The 27,214-nt window shown below is 44.1% G+C and overlaps 1 protein-coding gene across 1 annotated transcript in view; it reads left to right on the forward strand.

The window, feature by feature from the left end:
- Positions 1–27,214, forward strand: part of NT5DC1 (5'-nucleotidase domain containing 1) — a 252,604-nt gene that overhangs the window by 155,528 nt on the left and 69,862 nt on the right. Inside the window, exon 8 of the mRNA XM_065402104.1 lies at positions 9,202–9,299. Coding sequence (XP_065258176.1) covers positions 9,202–9,299 — 98 coding nt within the window. The remainder of the gene's footprint in view (positions 1–9,201; positions 9,300–27,214) is intronic.

The following is a 27,214-nucleotide window of genomic DNA, read 5'->3' on the forward strand; positions in this document are numbered from 1 at the left end:
CCCGCCACGCAACGGGCCGCCAAACAGTCAGGCCCCGACGCGAGCGAGGCACCGTCCCAGCAGCCCGGCTCGAGCAGGCACCGGGACGCGTCGGTCACAAGGTTCCCGAGACCGCCCTCCCGCAGCCGTTCCCGGTCCCGGGATCGACGGTACCGGTCCAGGTCCAGATCTGCACGGCGCCTCTCACGGTCCCGTTCCCGAAGGCACCGCTCCCCGACTCCGGAACGGCACCGCTCAATGGCACCGCCGTGGCCCTCTAGATCGCCGTCCCTAGCGTCGGAGGAGGGCTCGGGCCTTTCCAGCAGATATGGCCGCAGAGTGCACGCCGCTAGGGAGCACGAGGCCTCTTGGCAACCACATTGGAGCCATCCTGGACAATGGCCATTCTGGACCCCGTGGGCCAATCATCAGCAAGGCCCTCCGTCCAGAACCTCGAGATCGGGCCCCTCAGGACACCGGTCCCGCTCCCCACGGTACCGTCCTGCCTTCCGTGCGGAGGCCACGGTCTCCAGGCCGCCAGACAGGGATAGGACGGACTCGGCACCAAGCCCGGCACCGTCCCTGACCCAGGGCAGGGGACGCACCCCAGAGGACCGTCCCGCCGAGGAGGAGTTGCAGGAGGACGAGGACGCGCAGAAGGCCATGACCTCCTCCTCCTCACCGGATGAAGCCGTGGCGGGCACAACAGTGTTCGGCCCTCCCCCGATTGGCCATCGGGCACACCAGGACCTGCTCCGCCGGGTAGCCCTGAATTTGGGGTTGCAGGCAGAGGAGACTGTTGAGCAGGAGGACCCCATGGTGGACATTCTCAGCCCGGAGGGTCCCTCCAGGATCGCACTTCCGCTTATAAAGACGGTACAGTCAAATTATAAGACTGTATGGCAGACGCCAGCCTCCTCTGCGCCGACGGCAAGGGGCGTCGAGAGAAAGTACTTCGCCCCATCCAAGGGGTTTGACTTCCTATTCTCCCATCCAACCCCATGTTCGCTGGTCGTTTCGGCGGTCAACGAGAGGGAGCGGCATGGCCAGCAGGCCCCAGCCCCCAAGGCCAAGGAGGCGAAGCGATTGGACTTGTTTGGCAGAAAGGTCTACTCGTCCGGAGGCCTCCAATTGCGAATCGCGAACCAGCAAGCGATCCTCAATAGGCATAATTTTAACTCCTGGGCATCAGTGTCTAAATTTAAGGATGCCTTGCCTCAGGGATCGCAACCCGAGTTTGCGGCCATAGTGGACGAGGGAAAGGCGGTGGCCAAAACCTCATTACAGGCCTCACTCGACTCGGCTGATGCGGCCGCTAGGACTATTGCGTCAGGCGTGGTAATGAGGCGCTCAGCGTGGCTGCAGGCTTCTGGTCTTCCCCCTGAGGTGCAAAACACCCTCCAAGACCTTCCGTTTGAGGGTTCAGGGTTGTTTTCGGAGCAAACGGATGCCAGACTCCATGGCCTCAAGGACTCGCGGGCTACCCTCAAGTCCTTGGGGATGCACACCCCTGTAACGCAGAGGAAGCCTTTCAAACCACAGCCTCCACAGAGGCAGTACCATCCTCGCCCTCGGCACGAACCATACCGTAGACGGGGCAGGGACAATAGGCGTAGGCGCAACAATACACCTAACCAAGGCCAAAACCAGGGCCACAACAAGCCGCAGCCGAGAAATAAACAAGGATTTTGAAGCTGCGATCGAGGACAGCGTACCCATCTCTTCTCCGGATCCCCCCCTGTGTTTCAGGGACCGCCTGTCCCATTTTTTCCGTGCCTGGTCTCATATAACATCAGACCACTGGGTCCTGCGCACGGTAGAGTCAGGCTACACCCTCCAGTTCTCCTCACCCCCTCCCTCCCACCCACCACTCCCGTCCCTCTTCGGGGACCCCTCTCACGAGCAACTCCTCATGCAGGAGGTACAGACCCTCCTCACTGTGGGGGCGGTGGAAGAGGTTCCTCTGGACCTCAGAGGAAAAGGGTTCTATTCCAGATACTTCCTCATTCCCAAAGCGAAAGGGGGCCTCCGTCCTATCCTGGACCTTCACAAGCTGAACAAGTACTTGCAAAAACCACGTTTCCGTATGGTCTCCCTTGGTACCATCATTCCTTCCCTGGATCCAGGGGATTGGTACGCTGCCCTCGATATGAAAGACGCCTACTTTCACATCGCCATCCGCCCGGCCCACCGGCGGTTCCTGCGCTTCACTATCCAGCAGCGTCATTTTCAGTTTACGGTCTTGCCCTTTGGTCTGGCAACAGCCCCACGTGTCTTCACGAAATGCATGTCCGTGGTAGCAGCCTTCCTTCGAAAAAGACGGATGCGCGTCTACCCGTACCTGGACGATTGGCTCCTGGCGGGCCGGTCGGAGGCAGAGGTTCGCGCCCACGTGGCACTGGCGCTACAAGTATTCCGAGAACTCGGTCTGTTAGTCAATGTGCCCAAGTCTTCACTAGTCCCCACATAGAGACTGGACTTCATAGGGGCAGTCCTGGACTCGGTGGCGGCACGGGCGAGTCTTCCCGTATCGCGATTCCTGGCTATCCAGGAGGCCGTGACCTCCATTCAGCGATTCCCCACGACCACGGCCAGATGTTGCTTACAACTCTTGGGGCACATGGCGGCATGCACACACGTAGTCGGGCTCGCCCGTCTCAGACTCCGGCCTCTGCAGCTGTGGTTGGCCCAGGTATATCGCCCCAACAGAGACCCATTAGACATGGTCGTCACGATCCCAGATCGGGTATCGAGCGCCCTCTGTTGGTGGCTCGATCAACAGCAGGTTTGTGCGGGGGTCCCGTTCGCCGCCCCACAACCAGTTCTGACGTTAGTGACAGACGCGTCGGACCTGGGTTGGGAGGCGCACCTAGGGAACCTGCGCACTCAGGGCTTGTGGTCCAGGGAGGAACAGTTGCTTCACATCAACCTGAAGGAGCTGAGGGCGGTTCGCCTCGCCTGCCAGACCTTTCACGCCACCATAAGAGGACACGGCGTGTCGGTTCTGACGGACAACACTACCGCTATGTTTTACATAAACAAGCAGGGCGGGTCCCGGTCCTCTCCCCTCTGTCGCGAGGCACTCCTCCTCTGGGACTTCTGCATAGCCCATTCAGTGCACCTCCAGGCTGCATATCTCCCCGGGGTCCAGAACGGGCTGGCGGACCGTCTCAGCCGGTCCTATCTCATGCATGAGTGGAGGCTGAGACGGGACATCCTCCGTTCAATCTTCCTGAGGTGGGGGTTTCCCCAGGTGGATCTGTTTGCCACCATGGACAACAGCCAGTGCCCGCAGTTTTGCTCATTCCAGAAACGCAGTCCGGGCTCTCTGGCGGACGCCTTTGCAATCCCGTGGGGCGGGAGCCTGAGGTATGCCTTCCCCCCATTGCCACTCATCCACAGGGTCCTCCTCAAAACCCGCAGGGACAAGGCGACAGTCATTCTCATCGCCCCGGCTTGGCCACGACAACACTGGTTCACAACTCTGTTGGAACTGTCCGTGACCACTCCGATAGCCCTCCCCCTCCATCACGACCTCATCACCCAAGACCGGGGTCGCCTACTCCACCCGAACCTGCCATCGCTGCATCTCACGGCATGGCTTCTCCCTGGCTAAGTGAGGTGGAGCACAGGTGCTCTCAGGAAGTCCAGCAAATCCTCCTTGGTAGTAGGAAACCCTCCACAAGGGCGACCTTCCTTGCCAAGTGGAAACGCTTCTCCCTATGGTGTGGGCCTCAGCACATCCAGCCCTTGCAGGCCTCGATACCACTGATTCTGGACTACTTGCTGCACCTCAAGCGTCAAGGCCTCGCCCCCGCTTCTATTAAGGTGCATCTAGCCGCCATATCGGCGTTCCACCCTGGGGAATCGGGGATATCCGTGTTCTCCAATCCCACTGTAGTCCGATTCCTCAAGGGGCTGGAGAGGATGTTCCCCTACTCGCGCCCACCTATACCCCCGTGGGACCTCAATCTGGTCCTCACTAAGCTCATGGGGCCGCCTTTTGAACCCCTGGCCTCTTGCTTCCTCATGCACCTTTCGTGGAAGGTCGCATTTCTCGTGGCCGTCACCTCGGCTAGGAGGGTATCGGAGTTGAGGGCCCTCACCTCGGAGCCTCCTTATACCGTCTTTCATAAGGATAAGGTGCAGCTTAGACCTCATCCTAAATTCCTCCCTAAAGTGGTCACGAGTTTTCACATGGGGCAGGACATCTGTTCTTCCCCAAGCCCCATACGGACCCTAGCCATCGTAGCCTGCATACCCTGGATGTTCGGCGGGCCTTGGCTTTTTATCTGGACCGTACCAGGCCTTTCCGCAAATCGACTCAGCTGTTTGTGGCCGTTGCGGAACGAATGAGGGGCCAGCCTATTTCGACGCAACGCCTGTCGGCATGGATCGTGCTTTGCATACGTACGTGCTATGAGCTCGCCAACATGCCTGCACCTCAGATCAGGGCTCACTCTACTAGGGCCCAAGCGTCCTCGATGGCCTTCTTGGCGCAGGTCCCGCTCCAGGAGATCTGCAAGGCAGCCACCTGGTCGTCGGTGCATACCTTCACTGCCCACTACGCGATCCACCATCAGACCAGAGATGACGCAATGGTCGGCAGAGCGGTGCTTCAATCAGTTATTCCTTGACTCCTACCCTCCTCCGATGGTAAGCTTGTGAGTCACCTAATGTGGAATGGACGTGAACAAGCACTCGAAGAAGAAAAGACGGTTACTTACCTTCTGTAACTGTTGTTCTTCGAGATGTGTTGTTCACGTCCATTACACTTCCCACCCTCCTTCCCCTCTGTCGGAGTCACCGGCAAGAAGGAACTGAGGGAGGGTCGGGCCGGCAGGGATATATATACGCTAGGGCGGGGCGCCGCTCTGGCGGGAAGGGAGACCCTGCGGGCCCGACGGGAGGCGCTGAGGGGAAAAGTTTCCGACGTTCGTGCACGCGGCGCGCGCACACCTAATGTGGAATGGACGTGAACAACACATCTCGAAGAACAACAGTTACAGAAGGTAAGTAACCGTCTTATTCTGGCTGTCAGTGGGTGTATTACATATAGAAATTGGGTAGAAATTGCAGCAGGAAAAGCACAACTGATATAAAAGTGTACGACACAGCTGCGTCCCAACAACAGCACAACTCCTGCCAAACCATTCCCAGTGCTCCCAGGACTAAACAGAATCCTGGCAGCAGCAGCTACAACTCTACTATTTTTGATGAGACTTGCACCTGCTGCCACTAAGGTGGAATTTGTTTCCTCCTGCCACCCCTCAAAAACGAATAAAATGTAATACTCAAATGAGTAGTATACCCAGGGACTGATTCTCTACCGCCTGGCACTTTCTGTAGTCATTTATATCAGAGCAAGCACTCCTATCTATGCATTGACATCTGTGCCTCCCTTTAATTGGGTATGTAATGCTCTAGTAGTTCTCTACTGGTGTGCAAGCGATCTTAAAGACTGTATGGCTACATGGCACAGTGAAAAGCCTGCTACATCCACACTGCTGTACATAGCTATATGTGTCAGTGAAAGGCTGTGGCCGGGGGGAGACAGCAAGGAAAAGCTTTGGTAGGTCCCCACTGCTGGAATCTTTCCCTGCAGCAGGTGAAGACTACAGCCTTTGGGAGCTGCCGGAGTCTGTTCCTGGGGATGGGAAAGGTTGCAGCAGCAGGATGCTATGCTGCTAAAAGTAGCAGTGGAGATGGAGAGTCATGGCTTGGCTGAGTAGAGAGCTGTGAAATGTATGTACTTGTGTGCATACCCTCACCCTTCAGGTATGTCTTTATTTGCCTGAACCATGCATCACAAGCTACAATTCTATATATACTCATGCTAGCAGGGGCTATGCATGTATGCACTCTATACACCACTGAAAGACGCATGCAGTATAGACATACTTTACATTGTCAATAGGGATGATTTCCCTTGTTAAGCACAGCTCTCTTGAAAAGGTGGAGATTAGAAATGGAAGAACCCTACTAGGTCATCTTGTCCATTTCTATGCCAATGTAGGATTGTGGCCTTCAGTGTTTAGCGCAGTCCTATTTTAAATGAGTCAGGGAATGTGGCTTCCACCACTTCCCTTGAGAGTCTGCCTGTTCCACAATCTACTCGATGCTACTGCTAAGAATTTTTTCCTCGTGTTCATCTGAAATGTTCCCTCGCTCTAGTTCATCGTGATATAAAATTATTCTGCTTAACTGCCAGGGGGCAAATTTGTCACGTACACATGGAAGATATACAGCACAGCTATTGCTATGACTTAACTCAGGAAGTTCCTTCAAGAGGAAATGTAGCCAAACTCCAAACCTGGAGACAATGGACCTTTCTGAGCCTGCGTCCTGTAGATACCTAACTGCTTAGTTTGCAAAATAAGCAAGGAGGAGGGGGCAAATAGATGAACAATAAGAGGGGCAGATACATGTAGCTTGCTAATTATGTATGGTAATGATGGCAAATTTTGGCCAATCATAGAGCGATAGATTATCATAGTCAACTGCATATAATGCTTTGGTGTAAGTGTTTTCTTTGTTCTTGCTGACTTATGAGCTCGAACCCAATTGCAATTTAAATAAACGGATCGCCCCTCCCGGGGCTCGTTGCTTGATTAGCTGTGTCCGTCTCTCCTTATTCCTCAGCTGGAACAGACAGAAATTTCTATGACAATCGCATAACTCCTGGTTGTACTCTTTGGCTTTTCAGTTCCCTCACTGTTGCTTGCACTGTAGAAACAAAGTATTTATAAATGGTTACCATGTCACTCCCTTAGTTATGATATAAAGCATATTTGTTCTTGGCTTCTATTCTTGTAAATTGATCCTCCCCAACCCCTTATTTCTCTTGCTTTTCTCTGACTTCCCTTTGGTTTATCAATATTTTTCTAGTATTCAAGTATCCAGAACTGTGTGTAGTATGTATCATATGAGAGCCATAGTACACAGTGAGCATGATCTTGAGAGTAACCTCAGCTTAGTCTCACTCTTTAGTGGCACCTATCAAGTTGTGAGTACAAGTGTCATTCAGACATCTACCAGTAAGTACTATACCTGACTACATGTGCAGATCAAGTATAGTGACTTCACTTGAAGTTTCTTTCATTTTAAGAGATAGGTAGTTCTACCAGCGTTCCCCATTTTAAGTACAGGAAACATATCTCCAGACACTAGAATATTTGAAAAAAGAAGAAAAAATTTAAATGTGTCCATTGTGTTATGTGATGTTGAATTGAACTCACAAAAAGAGAGCTAAAATGCTTTATAGAGACAGTCACAAGCTGCAGATGAAAGATTTTCAACAGTGGTCATATTTCCTGCAGGAGGTTTTACATCTTGGACATGCAATAATCAAGTTTTTGGCTGATTTTTTTTTTTTTTAAGGTTGGAAACAGAGAAGCAAACAAAAGCATAAAAGACACTTCTGGTTGAACTGAGATTTTAACCACTATGTTTGAATTAGGATAGATCAGTTTTACAGGAAACTAAAGATTAATTGAAAACCAGTTTTATTATTGCAGATACATTATTATTTTATCTGTGGTGTTCATTGTAGTTCAAGTCTTCTGATAGAACTTAATTAATAGGTTCTGTTTAAATGTGTAAACAAATAGAAAAATGGGAAGAAATCGTCACTGTTACTTTTCTTTTGGTCATTTCTACAGCAAACTGACCTAGTCAGAACTTTAGTTTCAGTTCTCTCTTCTTTTTTTTTTAAAAAAACCTTTGAGTTATATTCAAAACAGCAGTTCTCCCTAAATCTGTTCCAGATGCCTTCTTTTGCCTTCTACACTTGATCACATGTATCTGACACACTACACTGTCATGTTTGTTAATAAGCTTAACATACACGAAAATCAGAGAGCGGAAAGGACTGTGTCAGATTTTAACTTCAAAAGAAACCTCTACATATTTCTATTGCATCTCTCTATAGTCATTTATCAAATCCAATCACTTATCTGATAAACTCCACTGATAGTTAATAATCTAAAGCATATGTCTCATAACTATTGGAATGCAAATTTACTTTTGGAAAGCCTCTTATAATACATGTCAAAGGTCAGTAATGCATATATTTATTCACATCTGTACATCTGGTATACAATCTGTTTGATTCTGCTTTTATATTTGTTAACATTTCAACTCATTATACCCTGGCTGTACTTGCTACTTCCTCCTTCCAGAATAAGGCTGTCCAAGAATTTTACTAGATGGTACCAGTTCGTGCAATATAATAAAAATCACCTCAAAGAAGCACTTCTAATAAAAATAGATAGCATGTATATGCATTTTTTAAATTTGCTACTATATTCCAGCATTAAGATTTAATTAGGTTTAGCAACATTTTTCCACTTATGTACTACTTCAGACTAATTTCTATTTTTATAACCTCCTTCAGAGACTTTTAGAGAAGAATTTTTAACTCCATTTTATAGCTGGAGATAATTTAGGGAGTGAGGTGAAATGACCTGCTCAAGGTTGTGGAGGGAGCCATGCTTGGAGTTGGGAGTATTACTCAGAAATATCTGGCTCCCAGTCTTGTACTAAGACCATTAGACTACATTCTCCTTTCATCACTTTCACCTTGAAATAAATATCCATCCGTAATAAATGCCAGAAGTATGGGACCAGTAGCGCTAATAACAAATAGTGAGTTTTGCATGGAGGTGGTATAAGTACAGGTAAGTAGCTAGAAATAGCAAATGTTTCATTTAATATTATACCTGTCCTAATTGGGGGGGGGGGAAACACATCAGAGAGGGGAAAATGTGCCTACTAAGGGCCAGATTTTAAAATGTACTATGATGTTTAAAGATGCAGATAGGCACCTATTGGAATTTTCAAAAGCACCTAGTGACATCAATGCAATAGGCACCTGGGTGCTTTAAAAACCCCACTGTATGCCTAGTGCAGTGGAGCCTACTCATGAACCAGAACTCCTAGGTGCTATGGTAATACAAATTAATAATAATAATAATGAATATAATTAATAGAAGGCTTCAGTCTGATAGGCTGTCTATCCAACATGCTTTCACCGGTGATATATTAACTTAAAAATGGAAGAAAATGGGTGTGGGGAAATAGCATAAAAATCTCTAAGCAAAGTGGCATGAAAAAATGTTTTATAGAAAACTGTTTTGATGGTCGGTCTTATCTACATGGCTTTATTTCTTTTTTTTAAAAGTGTTTCAAAGTTGTTTGACTTGTTTTGTTTTGTCATTTCAGGAATTATTTTGCAGGGCTTTTTGACATTGTGATCACAAATGCATTGAAACCTGGTTTCTTCTCTCAGATGCCAAAACAAAGACCTTTCCAAACCCTTGGTAAGACTCAGTCACGTATACATCCGTTTCTTACACACTTAGATCTAAGAAATGGGGGGTCCAGTCTAGTAGATCTGCAGGTTAAAACTCTCTGACATAGTCAAGCATTCAGATAGCAAGTGGAAGAGATAAGAGATTCTAGATTGGTAGATTAGTTCAATTCCCAAGGCAGGCTACTTGGAAAGGTTACTGAGGAAGTAAAAGTTGTAATGCTGGAAGCAACCTGAAAATATAATGAAAAATGAAGTAAGCTTTTGGTTTAAAACAGAGTGAAAAAAGTCGATATAACTTTGGGCTACATATATTGAGGTATTGCATGATTGAGCACAATGGTGAGTCATTTCTCTGCATTGCATAGGCAAGATCATACACAGAATACTGCATACAGTTCTGGGAAAATTCATTAAAAAACATTTAAACAAATTAGAGGAAATTCAGAAAACAGAAACAAATACACTTGCAAGGCTGGAGGAAATGATTTATGGGGAAAGTTTGAAAGTATCTAATATGTATAATTTGGCTCAATATTGACTGACAGTGGGCATACCAATCACTTAAAAAAATAAAAACAATCCCAAACTTTGTCGCAATGTAGTGAATTAGGTTATTAGACCAAGGCATTTAAGGAATGGGGTGTACAAAAAAGGAAGGGCTTGTTAATCAACAAATGTGAATAGACATGTACAACAAGTCAAACAGTTTTGACTGCTTTTCATAAATATCCTCATGATTCTGTAACATTCTGAAAATTAAGCTTACGGGCAAAATAGCAGATTGGCCCAACTTCTAAAGCAGTGCAAATCAGAAAAAAAATAAGGGCATATAGAACTGTATTTTAGCATCTGATTTTGGAAAAGAGTGTCACTCCAGACCCAAATTAATTTTACCTTTTGAACTCTTAAATTAAAAACTGCAATGGCAGAGTGGCAACACATAGGAAATACTTTCTAATGCCATATCTATTTATGAAGAAGAGTAATAAAAAGTATCTTAAATATATATATTTTTAAAAGAATGAGGTCAAATAGGAAGCTGTCAATTTGACAGTTTGATGTAGAATAGCACAGGAAGGAACTCAAATAAAATATGAATGAATAAGCAAAGACTTTATAAGTGGTAAGCTGTCAAGTTTAAAAGCATTTTTGCTAATTTATCTTGATGAAAATTGAAAATAAAGTATAACTCAGTTCAGATGCTTTTAAAATCATCAGTCTTCTCATGTCTACAAATGGGGGGTTCATTCCCTGAGTCTCTGGTGGTGGTGTTTGTTTGTTTGTTATAATAGTGCCAACAGGTTCCTGTCAGGATCTGGGCCTCATGGCAGTAGGCATTATATAAACACAGAATAAGAGATATCTCATGTTCTGAAGTGATTTCAATCTAAAAAAGACAGGAGAGTCAAAAGAAAATAGACAATCAACAAATGAGTAATGTGCCCAAACTACAGAAGTTACTAGGTACACTTTCTCCAACCTTTGTTCGCTTTGCTTTGCTTTGGTAGGGTTTATTTTTTTTTTTCTTTTTTTCCCCTCATTTGACTTGATCTCAAATAAGAGCAAAATGGCCTCATCTTCAGAAAGATCAATCAGAGTATTGACGATACTGTAACAGGGACAAATATTTCTAAAAACAACTTTGGAAATTTTAATAAAGCATATTCTGGTGTACTAAATTGTTAATAATTTAAGGTACTCTGTAGTGTTAATCACCTAAATAATGAGTAGAAAAAAATTATGTGGGCATCTTATTTATACATTTCTTTTTGTGGAAAATTTTGACTTTTGTTCAAAAAAACCCCCAAACAAACCTGGAAACATTTAGGTTCTGGCCAAAAATATAACGTTTTTGGTTTTCTGATTAAAAAGTCAAAATTTTCTGCAGGAAAAAGAAACCTTTCTGAAAAGCTCTAGTGGAAGTCTGTTGGGCCCTACCAACCCCTTTCCTTCTGCCTGTGCTCCTTGGATGGGCTGCTTGAGCTCAGGTGGCTTCTGCCCAATGGCTTGTTCCTGCAATAAAACGTGGGCATCTCAATGCCCCTCCTAAAATTTGGTAACCTAGGTAACTACCTGTCTACCCTATGCCCAAAGCTGCTGGTTCAATGGGGCTGAGGAGAGGAATGTGATCAGGAACAGTCAAAATGGATTCACTAATGGCAAGTCATGCCTGACCAACCTGATTGCCTTCTATGAGGAGATAACTGGCTCTGTGGATATGGGGAAAGCAGTGGACATGATATAGCAAAGCTTTTGATTCAGTCTCCCACAGTATTCTTGCCAGCAAGTTAAAAAAGTATGGATTGGATGAATGGACTATAAGGTGGATAGAAATCTGGCTAGGTTGTTGGGCTCAACGGGTAGTGATCAATGACTCGATATCTAGTTGGCAGCCGGTATCAAGCAGAGTGCCCATGGGGTCCGTCCTGGGGCTGGTTTTGTTCAACATCTTCATTAATGATCTGGATGATGGGATGGATTGCACCCTCAGCAAGTTCACAAGTAACACTAAGCTGGGGGGAGAGGTAGATACACTGGAGGGTAGGGATAGGGTCCAGAGTGACCTAGACAAATTGGAGGATTGGTCCAAAAGAAATCTGATGAGGTTCAACAAGGACAAGTGCAGAGTCCTGCACTTAGGACAGAAGAATCCCATGCACAGCTACAGGCTGGGACCGACTTTTCTAAGTAGCAGTTCTGCAGAAAAGGACTGGGGATTACAGTGGATGAGAAGCTGGGTATGAGTCAGCAGTGTGCCCGTGTTGCCAAGAAGGCCAATGGCATATTGGACTGTATTAGTAGGAGCATTGACAGCAGATTGAGGGATGTGATAATTCCCCTCTATTTGGCACTGGTCAGGCCACATCTGGAGTATTGTGTGGGCCCCCCACTACAGAAAGGTTGTGGACAAATTGGAAAGAGTCCAGCAGAGGTCAATGAAAATGATCAGGGGGCTGGGGCACATGACTTACGAGGAGAGGCTGAGGGAACTGGACTTGTTTAGTCTACAGAAAAGAGTGAGGGGGGATTTGTTAGCAGCCTTCAACTGCCTGAAGGGGGATTCCAAAGAGGATGGAGCTCTGCTGTTCTGAGTGGTGGCAGATGACAGAACAAGTAGAAATGGTCTCAAGTTGCAGTGGGGGAGGTCTAGGTTGGATATTAGGAAACACTATTTCACTAGGAGAGTGGTGAAGCACTGGAGTGGGTTACCTAAGGAGGTGGTGGAATCTCCATCCTTAGAAGTTTTTAAGGCCTGGCTTGACCAAGCCCTGGCTGGGATGATTTAGTTGGTGTTGGTCCTGCTTTGAGCAGGTGGTTGGACTAAATGACCTCCTGATGTCTCTTCCAACCCTAATCTCCTATGATTCTACATTTCCCCATCCATCAGAAAGTCTAAATTTGGCCCAGTTTTCTAATATTGCTGAGTCAATAGGTTTGTCCTGTTTCAGTGGGTTTCCATTCAAGGTGGGCTCAAATTACAAAATGAGGATCCTTTTCTTGATTTCAAACTCTGTCCCCCCCGTTCAGGGCTGTTGAATCAGGTTCTGGATTGAAACATGTGGTGCTGCAGTAGTAGTTTTTGTTTCAAACTTTGGAGGGAAACCTTTAAAGAAAAGTTTTAAATCTGTCAGTCTTTCATTTTGGAGGAACTACTGTGGTCTATAAATATTTGAAGGAAGAGAACATGATAAAGAAGTTATTATCGGCGGTAATATGATACTGTATGAGCTGCAGGAATGATTTTTCAGTAGAAAGTAATTTTGGAACTAATCCATTTGGAACCATGAAAGTTAATTTTGATTGTGCTAAACACGCATCATTACCTCATTTGTGTGCGTTTCAAAACATGCATCAATCAAAACTGCCAGAACATTGTATGCATCGTTGCAAGATTTACGTAACTTTTTTGTTAGAACCAAGGTACTAATTGTTATTATAACAATACATTTTTGTTTAGATAGTACTTCTTCAAAGAACTGTGCTAAAAATACAGTAATATTTTTTTTTAAAAAATTAAAAATCATATTAATGGAATTTTCTTATGAAAATTAAAATCTTTAAAAAATTCTCTTCTGTATTGATTTTAAAGCATTTATACTAAACTATACCTAACAAAATATGGACAAACAACAAGCAAAAATCAAATCGTTTAATAAACAGGTTTATACTGCCATGCAGCTTCAACACCAGAATACGTCTTCAAGGATCTTACGTATGTCTGACTTGCACATCTGTATTTCTTTAGATAGGAAAGAAATTGCTTGCATAGTACATAAAATTCACACATTTTGACATTAATCTTATAAATGAGGTCAGATCCTCAATTGGTATAAATTGACATAGCTTCATTTAAATCATTATAAGTACCTTGATTTACAACATCTAAGAATTTGTCCCAAGATGTTCATGTAAAGCAATGTCTGCCATGTCAGCACGCCTGTCTTTTGAAAATAGGATATAAGAACTTTCCATCTTTTTGAACAACTAAGGTCAGCTTAAATTAATTTTTTTAAAGATTTTGTAGTTCTATGAATTGAAGAAAAACCATGGAGCAGATACAGTTTGGTCTCACCTGGTAATTTATGATGTCATACTACTTCTATAACATTAAACCACAAATTTATGATATCAATACGTTGCTAATTAATATGTGTTAGCACTAATCCTTGAACAGGTGTGCATGACCCCAACAAATTCTTTATTTTTATTATTATTTTTCTCTTAAATTAAAAATGTCTCAGATAACGCTGACCTCCCTGAGTAGCTTCTATAAGTTTGTGCTAGTGGGCATCTCCTTCGTGGACCTAAATACTGCCATTATGCATTTACACTCAGTTTGTGGAACTCTTGCAGTTTTAGCTCTCAATTTTTCTGTTTTTCAGCAATTGTGTGACTAAAAGTGGTACTGTGTGTGTGTGTGTGTGTGTGTGTGTGTGTAAATAAGATATATATATATCTATAGATATAGATATAGATATAGATATATATTGACTTTGGACAAATGTTTCATTTTTAAAATCTTACTATACAAAAATGAAATGATATTTATATGAAATATTATGGAATCATCCTGTGATAGATTTATTAATCATGCATCTTTGACTATCCTGCTCTCCTCCAACCAATCCATGTCAACCATGACTTTTTCTAGCTTTCCAACCTCTGAGCATCTTCAAACAGCTGCCATTTTCTAACAGACCATCACTAAAGAAACTTTTTTTCTTCCCCAAATGTGGAATTGCTCTCTTTGATCCCAGCATTACCATCATCTTTCAAAAAATTTAAAGGTCCTAAAGGCCAGGACTGAAAAGACACTTTCTTGGGAAAGTCACAGTTTTTCTGTACATAAAAATGTCACAAATTCAAAGGCCAATAACAAAAAATTGAGAAGGGGTATAAAACCATGTTTCATTGTTTAAATCAGTCTCTAACTATTAGGAATTAGGATGAGACTTTCATGGGGAGCAGATTACCCCACATATACCTTGCCTTCCTCTGCAAGGTGACCATCTGGAGCTGGACATTGTCAGAGACAGGATACTGGACTAGATGGACCCTGGTTCTGATCCAGTATGATAATTCTTAGGTTTTTATGTTCATATAGCCTTTCAGGACTAGACATGGAAGCTTTCTATCAATGGAAAGGGTTGACTCAGTTTTCCAGTGGGTCCAAATACACTCTCCTAAATCTGGAAGGTCCTGAAAAAAATTGTTTTAAATAGGAAATATTTTAGATAAGGTAACCTCTTTTAGTTTTTATTATGTTTTTATGGCTCATTATGACTTTGTTACAGTTGGACATATGGTATTTGATATTCCTATTTTTACTAACAGAAGAATTAAAAATAACTAATTGTTTTAAAAGATTATTAAGCCAATAGTTATAGATTTCCCCCCCCCCCCATAACATATGTAGAACATGCAGAATACCTGGTGGTGCAGCATGGTGTAAAAGTTTTATATTTTGAGATAAGCTGCATAACTCAGTCCTAGCTTCACCACCTATGAGAATGAGACCATCTCTAGTGAGTGCTGATAAAACCGTCAACCACAATACTATATATTCCTTCTCCATTATATGTGGTGGAGTAGAGTCTTGCATAGTTAAGGTTGCCTGACACTTTGCATTGTAAGATCCTGTTTTCAGTTGCTTATAACTATGCCAAACTTTAACCATTGAGGCTGAAATTCTCCTTCTTGTGTGTCTGCCTCAGGTTGATTTTTTTTTCTGGAAAGTTTTAGCTAAAATGGTTCAGCCATTTCCAAGAATTTGATTAGGGAAAAGTACGTTGTTTTGCCCATGTTAAAAAAATATATAGTTTGATAATCTTACAATCAATGCATTGACAAGCTCTAGCATTTCCATGCTTTGGCGTAGGTGCTTGAAATTTGACAAAGGGCTACTGAGGTGTTAGGGATGTGCCTTTTGCTATCCCTGTAAAAATTTGCCCTAATTTAGCCAAGTTATGAGCCTCTAAAAAAAAAAAAATCTCAGTTTGCACACGCTTAATAGAAACTATTGTTAGAATTTGGCAGCTAAATTATCCAAAGATTCTGTCTGTACTGAGCATTAGAGCTGGTTGGGTAATCTTGCCAAAATGGTTTTTCATCAGAAAAATGCCAATTTGTTGAAAGCAAATATTTTCATGGGAAAGGGTCAGTTTTGTCTAAACATAAGTATGTGTGGTGTATGAGGCCCCAGACTAGCCCGTGGGTTAGGGGAAGACCCAGATTTGGATCCCTTCTCTTCCTGATTGTTATCAGGGGACTCAAACCCAGGTGAGTTCCAGTCTCTCTGTGAAAAGTCTTGGATTCATCCTGGAACAGAGGATTAATATGAAATCTCTAAAATATCCATGGGTTGGGAAAACCATTTTCCACCCAGTTGTACTGAGCATGCTCCAGAATTGCAGGGACTGAGCAGGATATTCTCTACAGTTGCTGCTCCTGGCTGCTTGGTCACTGGGTAGTGGAACTGAGAGCAAGCGTACTGTCTCTCCTATGCTCTCAGTGTTCCCTCTGCTGGCATCCAAGCAGGGAGGTTGAGGAAAAAACTGAGAGGAATGCAGAGAGCTGAGGAAGTGTGTGTAGGGTGGAATGTGGGAGAATAAAAGCAGGGAGCTAAAGGGGGCTGCAGGGGCCAGTGTGTGTAGAGGTGTGTAGAAGAGGATGGCACACCAAGGGGGAAGGAGCCAGGGAATGGGGTGGAGGAAGGGATGCAGATGCAGAGAGAAGAGGGGTGGCACAGGTAACCTTAATTCTGGCATTTCCTATCTTTTGAGCACTTGATTTTGCAACCTTTATGTTCTTTTGATGTAGGTGGGGGTTTTGGAAGTATTATATTATTCAGAGAAACCTTAAATAGAACTTAATGCTGTACCAGAGTCACTGTGCTGGCTGGAGGAATGAGTGTTTCTCAGCACACCTTCGGGCAGCCCCAAAGAATGTGCGTCTGGCCTTATCAGAAGGAACAACTTATCAGAAGGAACTAGGAAGTAATTTTGAGGGGAAGTCAAAAATGTCTGTTTTTTCTGCCTCTCAGAAAGGCAGAAATAAATAGCAACACCAGCAGCGGGATGTGAGGCGCATGTAAAGTCTCTTCCAGCCACAACCAGAGATGTTCTTTTGTTTAATAGAATTGTTTTCACTGTCACTTCACTGGGGATTAGGGCGGTTTGTGTTGGCCCACCTATTAACACACTGTGAGGTCATGTAGCAAACAATACATATTTAGAGAGAATACATTGATATTTTATATAGGTCATCCTAAACAAGCCTTTAAAGCACACCACAGCATAATACAGTCTGTGTATGTGATGTATTTTTTAACAGAAAATCTATTTTAGAAATTATTTAGGGTGTGTTACTGTTGTTTGTCATATCCCTTCATCTTGGTTAATCGAGAGAGAGGAAAAACATAACAAATAATAGAAACCTTTCAAAGGTGTTTAAATGAGCCCTTTCTGTACTCAACATTGTCTTGATTTTAAGATCTACTATCCCATAATGTACCAGTGCTAGAATCAATTTCTGATTCCAGTTGCAAAGCACTGGATCCAGTGCTGTAAAGGGATAATGTACTTGTTTCCATGCCTAGTGGTTCAAGGGGATTTGTTTCTGACATGCCTCTAATACAGCATGGCATTTTGCCCATCTTACCTTTTTGTAGCAAGTAGTTTGTTGGGTTCTTGGTGGGGAGCAGACTTTTAAGGGTGGCTGTTTGATGTTGCACTGCACAGAGGCTTCGAAGCGGCTCCAGAGAAGATGGGGGATGAGAGTGCCAGTGAAGTGACATACAGATATGTATTGTCTGTCTGATCTATGCAGTATTTGTTATTGAAACCAAAAAGGAGCTTTACGGAGATGCTTCATAAAGACAAACTTTTGAAGCTCACAAGCTCTTTTTGACAGTATGTGTAATGTATGAGCACATGTTCTAAAAACCATTTCAGTTTTATATTTTCTGACATACACCAGGACAGGAAGGGCTGAATATGGGTCTTGTATGCAATCTATATTGAACTCATGACATGATTTTTTTGTGTGTGCACAAACTCATCATACACATTTAAAAATTCAGAAGAGGCTGCCAAAATCTGGCATGTCAGGCTCTCTGGCAGTGTGTTTTTCTCCCTCCCTTAGGCCTGGTCTACACTACACCTTTAATTCGGATTTAGTGGCTTTAATTCGAATTAACTCTGGAACCGTCCACACAACGAAGCCATTTAATTCGAATTAAAGGGCCCTTTAATTCGATTTCTGTACTCCACCCCGACGAGCGGAGTAGCGCCAAAATCGAATTTGTCAATTCGAATTAGCGTTAGTGTGGCCGCAATTCGATGTTATTGGCCTCCAGGAGCTATCCCACAGTGCACCATTGTGACCGCTCTGGCCAGCAATCTGAACTCGCATGCACTGGCCAGGTGGACAGGAAAAGCCCCGGGAACATTTGAATTTCATTTCCTGTTTGCACAGCGTGGAGAGCACAGGTGACCACAGAGAGCTCATCAGCACAGGTAACCATGCAGGCTGATAATCGAAAAAGAGCACCAGCATGGACCGTACAGGAGGTACTGGATTTGATCTCTATATGGGGAGAGGATTCAGTGCTAGCTGAACTGCGTTCGAAAAGACGAAATGCCAAAACTTATGAAAAAATTTCCAAGGGCATGATGGAGAGAGGCCACAATAGGGACACAGATCAGTGCCGCGTGAAAGTCAAGGAGCTCAGACAAGCCTATCAAAAAGCAAAGGAGGCAAACGGTCGCTCCGGGTCAGAGCCGCGGACATGCCGCTTCTACGCTGAGCTAAATGCATTTCTAGGGGGGGCCGCCACCACTACCCCACCTCTGACTGTGGATTCCGAGCTGGGGATAATCTCATCAGGGACACCTGATGATTCCGCGGAAGGGGAAGAGGAGGAGGAGGAGGAGGACGAGCTGGCAGAGAGCACCCAGCTCTCCGTTCTCCCCAACAGCCAGGAACTGTTTCTCACCCTGACTGAAGTACCCTCCCAAGCCTCCCAAGCCAGCACCCAAGACCATGACCCCATGGAAGGGACCTCAGGTGAGTTTACCTTTTAAAATATAAAACATGGTTTAAAAGCAAGCATTTTTAATGATTAATTTGCCCTGAGCACTTGGGATGCATTCGCAGCCAGTACAGCTACTGGAAAAGTCTGTTAACATGTCTGGGGATGGAGCGGAAATCCTCCAGGGACATCTCCATGAAGCTCTCCTGGAGGTACTCCAAAAGCCTTGCCACAAGGTTTCTGGGCAGTGCAGCCTTATTCCGTCCTCCATGGTAGGACACTTGACCACGCCATGCTAGTAGCAAGTAATCTGGTATCATTGCCTGACAGAGCCTGGCAGCGTATGGTCCCGGTGTTTGCTGGCATTCAAGCAACATCCGTTCTTTATCTTGCTGTGTAATCCTCAGGAGAGTGATATCGCTTAGGGTAACCTGGTTGAAATAAGGGAATTTAATTAAGGGGACTGAGGTGGCCGTTCCTACTGGGCTGTTTGCCTGTGGCTGAAAAGAAATCCTTCCCTGCATTTAGCCAAGTGCAAGGGGGGGGGGAGGATTGGCCCAGAGCTTTTCGCGTTTTGCTAGCAGGGATCTTCCCTGATACCAGCCAGGCGGTGGGGGGAGGGATAAAGCACTCATCCCAGAGAATTCATGGCGGGTGGGGGGGGGGGGGTGTTAGTTTGGTTCCTGCAGGGATCTTCCCTGATACCAGCCACGCGGTGGGGGGAGGGATAAAGCACTCATCCCAGAGAATTCATGGCGGGTGGGGTGGTGGTGTTAGTTTGGTTCCTGCAGGGATCTTCCCTGATACCAGCCACGCGGTGGGGGGAGGGATAAAGCACTCATCCCAGAGAATTCATGGCGGGTGGGGGGGGGGGTGTTAGTTTGGTTCCTGCAGGGATCTTCCCTGATACCAGCCACGCGGTGGGGGGAGGGATAAAGCACTCATCCCAGAGAATTCATGGCGGGTGGGGTGGTGGTGTTAGTTTGGTTCCTGCAGGGATCTTCCCTGATACCAGCCACGCGGTGGGGGGAGGGATAAAGCACTCATCCCAGAGAATTGGATGGGGGGGGGGTGTTAACCTTCAGCAGCAGAAAACAAGCTAACAGGAAAACTGCAGCACAACGGGCTTTGCTTGGTATGTGGGAAAGCAGGGCGCAGAAGCCTAAAGACAGTGGCTTACCATGGCAGCATGCAAGGTGAATTCTGTTTCCCCGACCTGCGTCTGTGATCTCTAGCAGCAAAGCCACAGGCACTCAATATTAAGAGGCAAAATGCGACCTTGCACAGAAATCACATGTGCTATGTAATGTGAATAGTATACACCGTGAAAGAGTATAAGCATTGTTCTGAAAAATGTATCTTTTAAAAAAATTCTCTCCTTTTTTCACTCCCTCCAGCAGGTGCAAATGTTTCAAGCCTCCCTCCTCCTTCCCGAAGGCTATCCCAGATAAGGCGTCGTAAAAAAAAAACGAGAGAAGAGATGTTTTCCGAAATCATGCAATCCACCAGGAATGAAAGAGCTCATCTGAATGAGTGGAAGGAGACGGTTTGCAAGTATAGGAAAGAAGCCAGTGACCGTGAGGACAGGAGGGACCAACGTGAGGACATGAGGGACCAACGTGAGGACAGGAGGGACCAACGTGAGGAGAGGAGAGACGCTCGAGATGAGAGGTGGCGGCAGGAAGATCAGAGGAGTCGGGAAGCAACGCTGGGGCTGCTGCGTGAGCAAACAGACATGCTCCGGCGTCTGGTGGAGCTTCAGGAACGGCTGCTGGAGAACCGAGTGCCGCTACAGCCCCTGTATAACCCCCCTACCTCCTCACCATGTTCCATAGCCTCCACACCCAGACGTGTAAGAACACGGGGGGGGGGGAGGCTCCGTACACCCTCCCATTCCACCCCAGTGGACAGCCCAAGCAAAAGGGTGCCATTTTCTTAACCTTTTTTTACTGGGCTTTTCCTTCCCGCTGATCCTCCTCCCAAACCCCACTCAGGTTCTCTCCCTCTTTTTATAATCAATTCATAAAGAATAAATGATTTTTAAACAATGGTGACTTTATTTCCTTTGAAAGCAAGCTGGGGGAAGGGGGAGGGTGGGTTCCTTACAGAGAATGAGTCAATAAAGGGGGCGGGTTTTCAGGAAGGATAAACAAACATAAATTTCACACTGTAGCCTGGCCAGTCATGAAACTGGTTTTCAAAGCTTCCCTAATGCGCAGCGCTTCATCGTGTGCTCTTCTAATCGCCCTGGTGTCTGGCTGCGAGTAATCAGCAGCCAGGCGATTTGCCTCAGCCTCCCACCCTGCCATAAAGGTCTCCCCCTTGCTCTCACAGAGATTGTGAAGCACACAGCAAGCAGTAATAACAATGGGGATATTGGTTTGGCTGAGGTCTGAGCGAGTCAATAAGGATCGCCAGCGACCTTTTAAACGGCCAAATGCACATTCTACCACCATTCTGCACTTGCTCAGCCTGTAGTTGAACAACTCCTGACTCCTGTCCAGGCTGCCTGTGTATGGCTTCATGAGCCATGGCATTAAGGGGTAGGCTGGGTCCCCAAGAATAACAATTGGCATTTCAACATCCCCCACGGTTATTTTCTGGTCCGGAAAGTAAGTCCCTTGCTGCAGCCGTTTAAACAGATTGGTGTTCCTGAAGACGCGAGCGTCATGAACCCTTCCCGGCCAGCCCACATGGATGTTGGTGAAACGTCCCTTGTGATCCACAAGTGCTTGCAGCACCATTGAGAAGTACCCCTTGCGGTTTATGTACTGGGTACCCTGGTGCTCCGGTGCCAAGATAGGAATATGGGTTCCATCTATTGCCCCACCACAGTTAGGGAATCCCATTGCAGCAAAGCCATCCACTATGACCTGCACATTTCCCAGAGTCACTACCTTTCGTAGCAGCACCTCCGTGATTGCTTTGGCTACTTGCATCACAGCAGCCCCCACAGTAGATTTGCCCACTCCAAATTGATTCCCGACTGACCGGTAGCTGTCTGGCGTTGCAAGCTTCCACAGGGCTATCGCCACTCGCTTCTCAACTGTGAGGGCTGCTCTCATCTTGGTATTCTGGCGCTTCAGGGCAGGGGAAAGCAAGTCACAAAGTTCCATGAAAGTGCCCTTACGCATGCGAAAGTTTCTCAGCCACTGGGAATCGTCCCACACCTGCAACACTATGCGGTCCCACCAGTCTGTGCTTGTTTCCCGGGCCCAGAATCGGCGTTCAAAGCCTATAACCTGGCCCATTAACATCATAATCTCCAAAGCACCGGGGCCCGCGGTCTCAGAGAATTCTGTGTCCGTGTCCATGTCCTCATCACGCTGGTCGCTGCGCTGCAATCGCCGCCTCCTCCTCCTCCTCGCCTCTTGTTTCTGGTCCTGTGTAAGCATAAACTCCACGAGAAAGCGCGAGGTGTTTATAATGTTCAAGACTGCGTTCTGGAGCACAACGGGATCCATGCTTGATGCAGAATGGAGTCTGCAGAGTTCACTCAGGAAAAAAGGCGCGAAATGGTTGTCTGCCGTTGCTTTCAGGGAGGGAGGGGGAGGCTGTACCCAGAACTACCTGCGACAATGTTTTTTGCCCCATCATGCACTGGGGTCTCAACCCAGAATTCCAAGGGGGGTGGAGACTGCGGGAACTATGGGATAGCTATGTAAAAGCTACCCACAATGCAACGCTCTGGAAATCGATGCTACTATGGTAGCTTGGACGCAAACCACCGAATTAATGGTGCCTAGTGTGGCCGAATACATTCGAATTTACAAAATCGGTTTCCTAAATTCGAATTATATAAATTCGAATTAATCCTGTAGTGTAGACATACCCTTAGTTTAACTAAGATGAACAATAAACTATTCCATTCCCCATAGGGCAGCTGCATAGAGATCTCAGTGTTATCCACAACAGCCTACCATGCTTTACATGGCAGTGTAAACAATTTACTCAAGGCCTTCTGGTTCCTGAAATAAGACAAGCTGTACATGCTGTAGACAAACAGTAAAAGATGAGGTGTGTATTGTCTAATGATTGAGGACATTTGCCCAACAAATATTTGTTTAAAATTATTTGATGTTACGGGATAGTAAAATTGTGGAAATCAACAGATGTTTGGGAAATGAGAAGTGGGAATTGATAAACCTCTTTCCACTGTATGTTTGTTCAGTGATGATGGTCAGTGGATCCTTGCAAATAACCATGGGATAGGTGGGAGGGGAGGGTGCATTGAATGAATGAAAGTTAAATCCTTGTGTTCTATTGCTTGTCAAATAAAAATTGCCTTAGTTACAATATTACTCTACTTTGAAGTCTGTTTATACATACACAGTGTAGACATTTAAAACATTTACAACTGGGTGAAATAGAGCTGGACTGGCATGTCCTTGCATTCTTGTATAGAATTGTTTGCTAAAATACTAGACGGAAAAACAACCTAGTTTTTAAGAGAAGGTGTTAGGAGAAAGTTTTTCCTGTGCGCCCTGAAGCTTAAGTTGTTTGAACAAATGATCCAAAACTCGTGTATCATACGTAATCATGGAACACGGTTGGTGGCCAGGGGTTATAAAAATAAAAAAAGGACATATTGAATACTGTGGAGATAACAAACTAGTTACAGTAGTTACAAACACCTCAGGAATAAAGGATCTTCATAACTCTGAAATGTTGGTAACTTTTAACAAAACGTTTTGGTTGTTATTTCAAAAGTTTACAACTGAACATTGACTTAATTCAGCTTTGAAATTTTACTATGCAGAAGAAAAATGCTGCTTTTAACCATCTAACTTTAATTGAAACAAGCACAGAAACAGTTTCCTTACCTTGTAAAATCTTTTTTTAAGCTTTCCCTTTATTTTTTAGTAGTTTACGTTTAACACAGTACTGTACTGTATTTGCTTTTGTTTGTTTGTTCATTGGCTCAGCTGCTGCCTGATTGAGAACTTCTGGTTCCAAGTGAGATGTGTGGTTGACTGGTCAGTTTGTAACTCTGGTGTTCGTAACTCTGAGGTTCTACTGTAGATGTTTGTGGAAGTGGAGGAGAGGAGAGGGTGAAAGAAACAAGGTACTACTATGAATATAAAGAATAACTGTAGATTACTAAATTCAGCTTAATCAATATAAGCCCAGTTGTAAAATAAGAGTTTCCATACAGGGCTTTTGCATCAGTTTAAGTAACTCAATTTTAAAACTAGTTTTAGTTAAATTGGTGCAAGTCTTGTATGTAGACAAGACCTAATAGTTATATTGTGTGGTAGGGAAACCTTCTATCACAATATGTACTAACTGGCACTCTTTTGGCCATCTCAGAAGAGATACCAATGCACATTGAGAACACCCCTGGTATATTTCTTCTAGAATGGTATAGAGGAATGTTGATTCAGCATCATTGGAAGGTTGGAGTCTCACTGCTTCTAATCTACCTATTCTCTGGATCAGTTTAGTTTCCAGTGCTGTTACTCTGACATCTTATACATACTAAATTCAATTTTTTAAAAAATCACCTTTTTTTTTTTAAAATTAAAAAACTTCTAGTGTTTTTATTAGAGAATGTCCAGAGTCTTTTAAAAAAACAGATGTCATGTTTTAGTGTTAGTTGTCAGTATCAAAACTGATATTATAAACTGACCCATAGATGGCATTCTCCAATGCTTATTCTTCTGTAGAAGGGAAAATTCAAGTAAATGTGCCAAGCCAAGTGTTTTATATTTTTGTATAGTGTTGAAAATGTCCGTGAAGATAAAAGTTTCTTCATCCAAAAATCCAAGCAGTGAAAAAAATAGTACAGTATTTTTGCATAAAGACAACAGGGGTTGCTTCAGCTGATTACCTTTGATATTCAGTACTGTGTTTGGCACTAAACTGATAAGAAAATTACACTAGGCTGATTTAAAAGAAAACTAAAACTGCTGCTTTCAAAGGCTGGATATACACAATATTCCTTTTGTTAAGGCTGGAAAACATTTTTAGCATAAATTGCCAAGTGCTCTGAAGATAACATTAGTTCCCCCTGAAAAATGTATTTCTATACTGAAAGAATCTGCAGGATCAAATCATCACTATAGCCAAATCCTGTTTATTAGTATGCATTATTTGTATTACACTAGCTCCTAGAGGCCCCTGTCAAAATCAGAGCCCTATTTTGCTAGGTGCTGTACAAATACATGACAAGAGGCAGTCTCCGTCCCCAAAGAATTCACAAATTCAAATAGACAAGACAGAAAAAAGGTGGAGAATCCCGATTCACTGAAACTGAAACTTTTTGTGGAAACTTTAATTGGGAAAGTTTCTCAGGTCCAGGATGGAATTTCTGGGAGGCATGGGGGGAAGAAAGAAGAGAGACTAACAGACCCTCACAATAGTCAATAGACTGGTTTAAGTCAATACCCAATAAATATTTAATTATTTATACAAAGTGGAACAACTCCAGTGGGAGAGATTGAGAGAAAGCGGTGAGGGGGGAGGGGTTATTCTATAGCCCAGCAGTTAGAGCTATTCGCTGCTTGGGGGGAGGATCTCTCTATTTTCTGCATTGGAACCAAACCAGATTCTGACACCTCAAAATTTATTGCAAAATGGAATTATTGTTTTCTGGGCAGCTCTAATTATTACCCCTCTCACAGGTGGGAAACTGAGGCACAGAAATTAAGTGACATACCCAAAGTCACATAGGAAATCCTGTTGCAGATCTGGAAATTTAACTCAGTTCTCCTGTGTCCCAGTCCAGAGCCTTAACCACAAGCCTATCCTTTGACATGGAAATACTGCTGTATTGAAGTGAAATATGTTTTCTCTTCTTTCCTCCCTCCAGATTTATATTTGAAATAGCTAAAAAAAGAATAGATTTGATGCTGGAGTAAATAAAGAAAATATAACAGCAATTACATCCCTAAGATCTTCTTTCTATAATAAAGTTATGGACCATTATTTTCTTTCAACTTCTGTACCATTTCAAAAATGTATCTACAAATGATTACCTATTCTGTACTAAGAATTATTTAACCTGAATTTATTTGAAGGTAATAGCCTTCTGTGGCAGGCCTACTAGCCTAATGGAAGTGGGGAAGCAGTAGACATGATGTATTTTAAATTTAGTCACATTCTTGACAGTCCCACATGACACCTCATAAGGAAACTAGGGAAATATAGCCTACATGGAATTACTATAAGGTGGGTGCAATATTAGTTGAAAGACCATACTCAAAGAGTAGGTATCAAAGGTTTGCTGTCAATTTGCAGATGACCCCAAGCTGAGAGGGGTTGCAATAACTTTGAAGGGCATGATTAAAATTCAAAACGACCTTGACAAATTGGAGATTTGGTCTGCAGTCAACAACATGAAATTCAGTAAAGACAAGTGCAAAGTACTGCACATAGGAAGAAAAAAATCAAATGCACAACTACAAAATTGGGAATGGCTAGGCAGTAGTACGGCTGAAAAGGATCTGGGGGTTATAGTGGCTCACAAATTGAATGAGTCAGCAATGTGATATGCAGTGTAGTTGTAGCTGTGTCAGTCCCAGGATATTAGAGAGACAAGGTGGGTGAGGTAATATCTTTTTTTGGACCAACTTCTGTTGGTGAGAGAGACAAGCTTTCAAGCTACACAGAGCTCTTCTTCAGCTCTGGGAAAGGTACTCCCAGCATCACAGCAAAATGCAAGGAGGAACAAATAGTTTAGCATAAGTAGTTAGCACATATTGTAAGGGTGTCTAAAATGACATATTGTAAGGGACCATTCAAGGTAGTGTGGCCTGTTAGCGCCTCTGCCGTCATAGGACAAAAATATGAGCTTAGTGGCATACAGATTGTTGTGATAAGCCATAAATCCAGTGTCCTTCAGTCCGTGATTTTTAGTGTTTTACAGAGTAATGAATTTAAGCTTCCAGGCTCATTTTAGACACATCTTGGAGAAAATAATGTAGGTCATATTTAGAAGATGGAGGACTGGATGCTTCCTGAAAAGAAAAGAAAAAGTGCAGTATCACATCACCATTGTATAGCATGGTACCAAAAAGGTGAAGGATGAGTTTACAGATTTAGCCACCATACCAAGACTCATAATATAGTGAAAATCTGTACAGATTGGCCTTGATGGCTCTTTTTTTTAACACCTCATATAATAATCCTTGAACAACTGCCAAATTTCACATGAAAAGATTCCTTGGAAGAAAAACAAATTATTTACTTCATAAGGGAGAAAAATACCATGATTTGTGAAAGGAAAATACTGCTTTGACGTGGACAAAATTTCAGATAACAATTAATGGGAAAAGTTTGGGGTTTTGATTTTACTTTATTGTGTAAGTATTACTACAGGGACCAAAACAACTGGGTTATTTGGCAAAGATACTGATAAACAGTCAAATCACTATTTAATTATATTTAAT

This window comes from Emys orbicularis, chromosome 3, assembly GCF_028017835.1.
Source record: "Emys orbicularis isolate rEmyOrb1 chromosome 3, rEmyOrb1.hap1, whole genome shotgun sequence".
Classification (NCBI taxonomy): Eukaryota; Metazoa; Chordata; order Testudines; family Emydidae; genus Emys; species Emys orbicularis.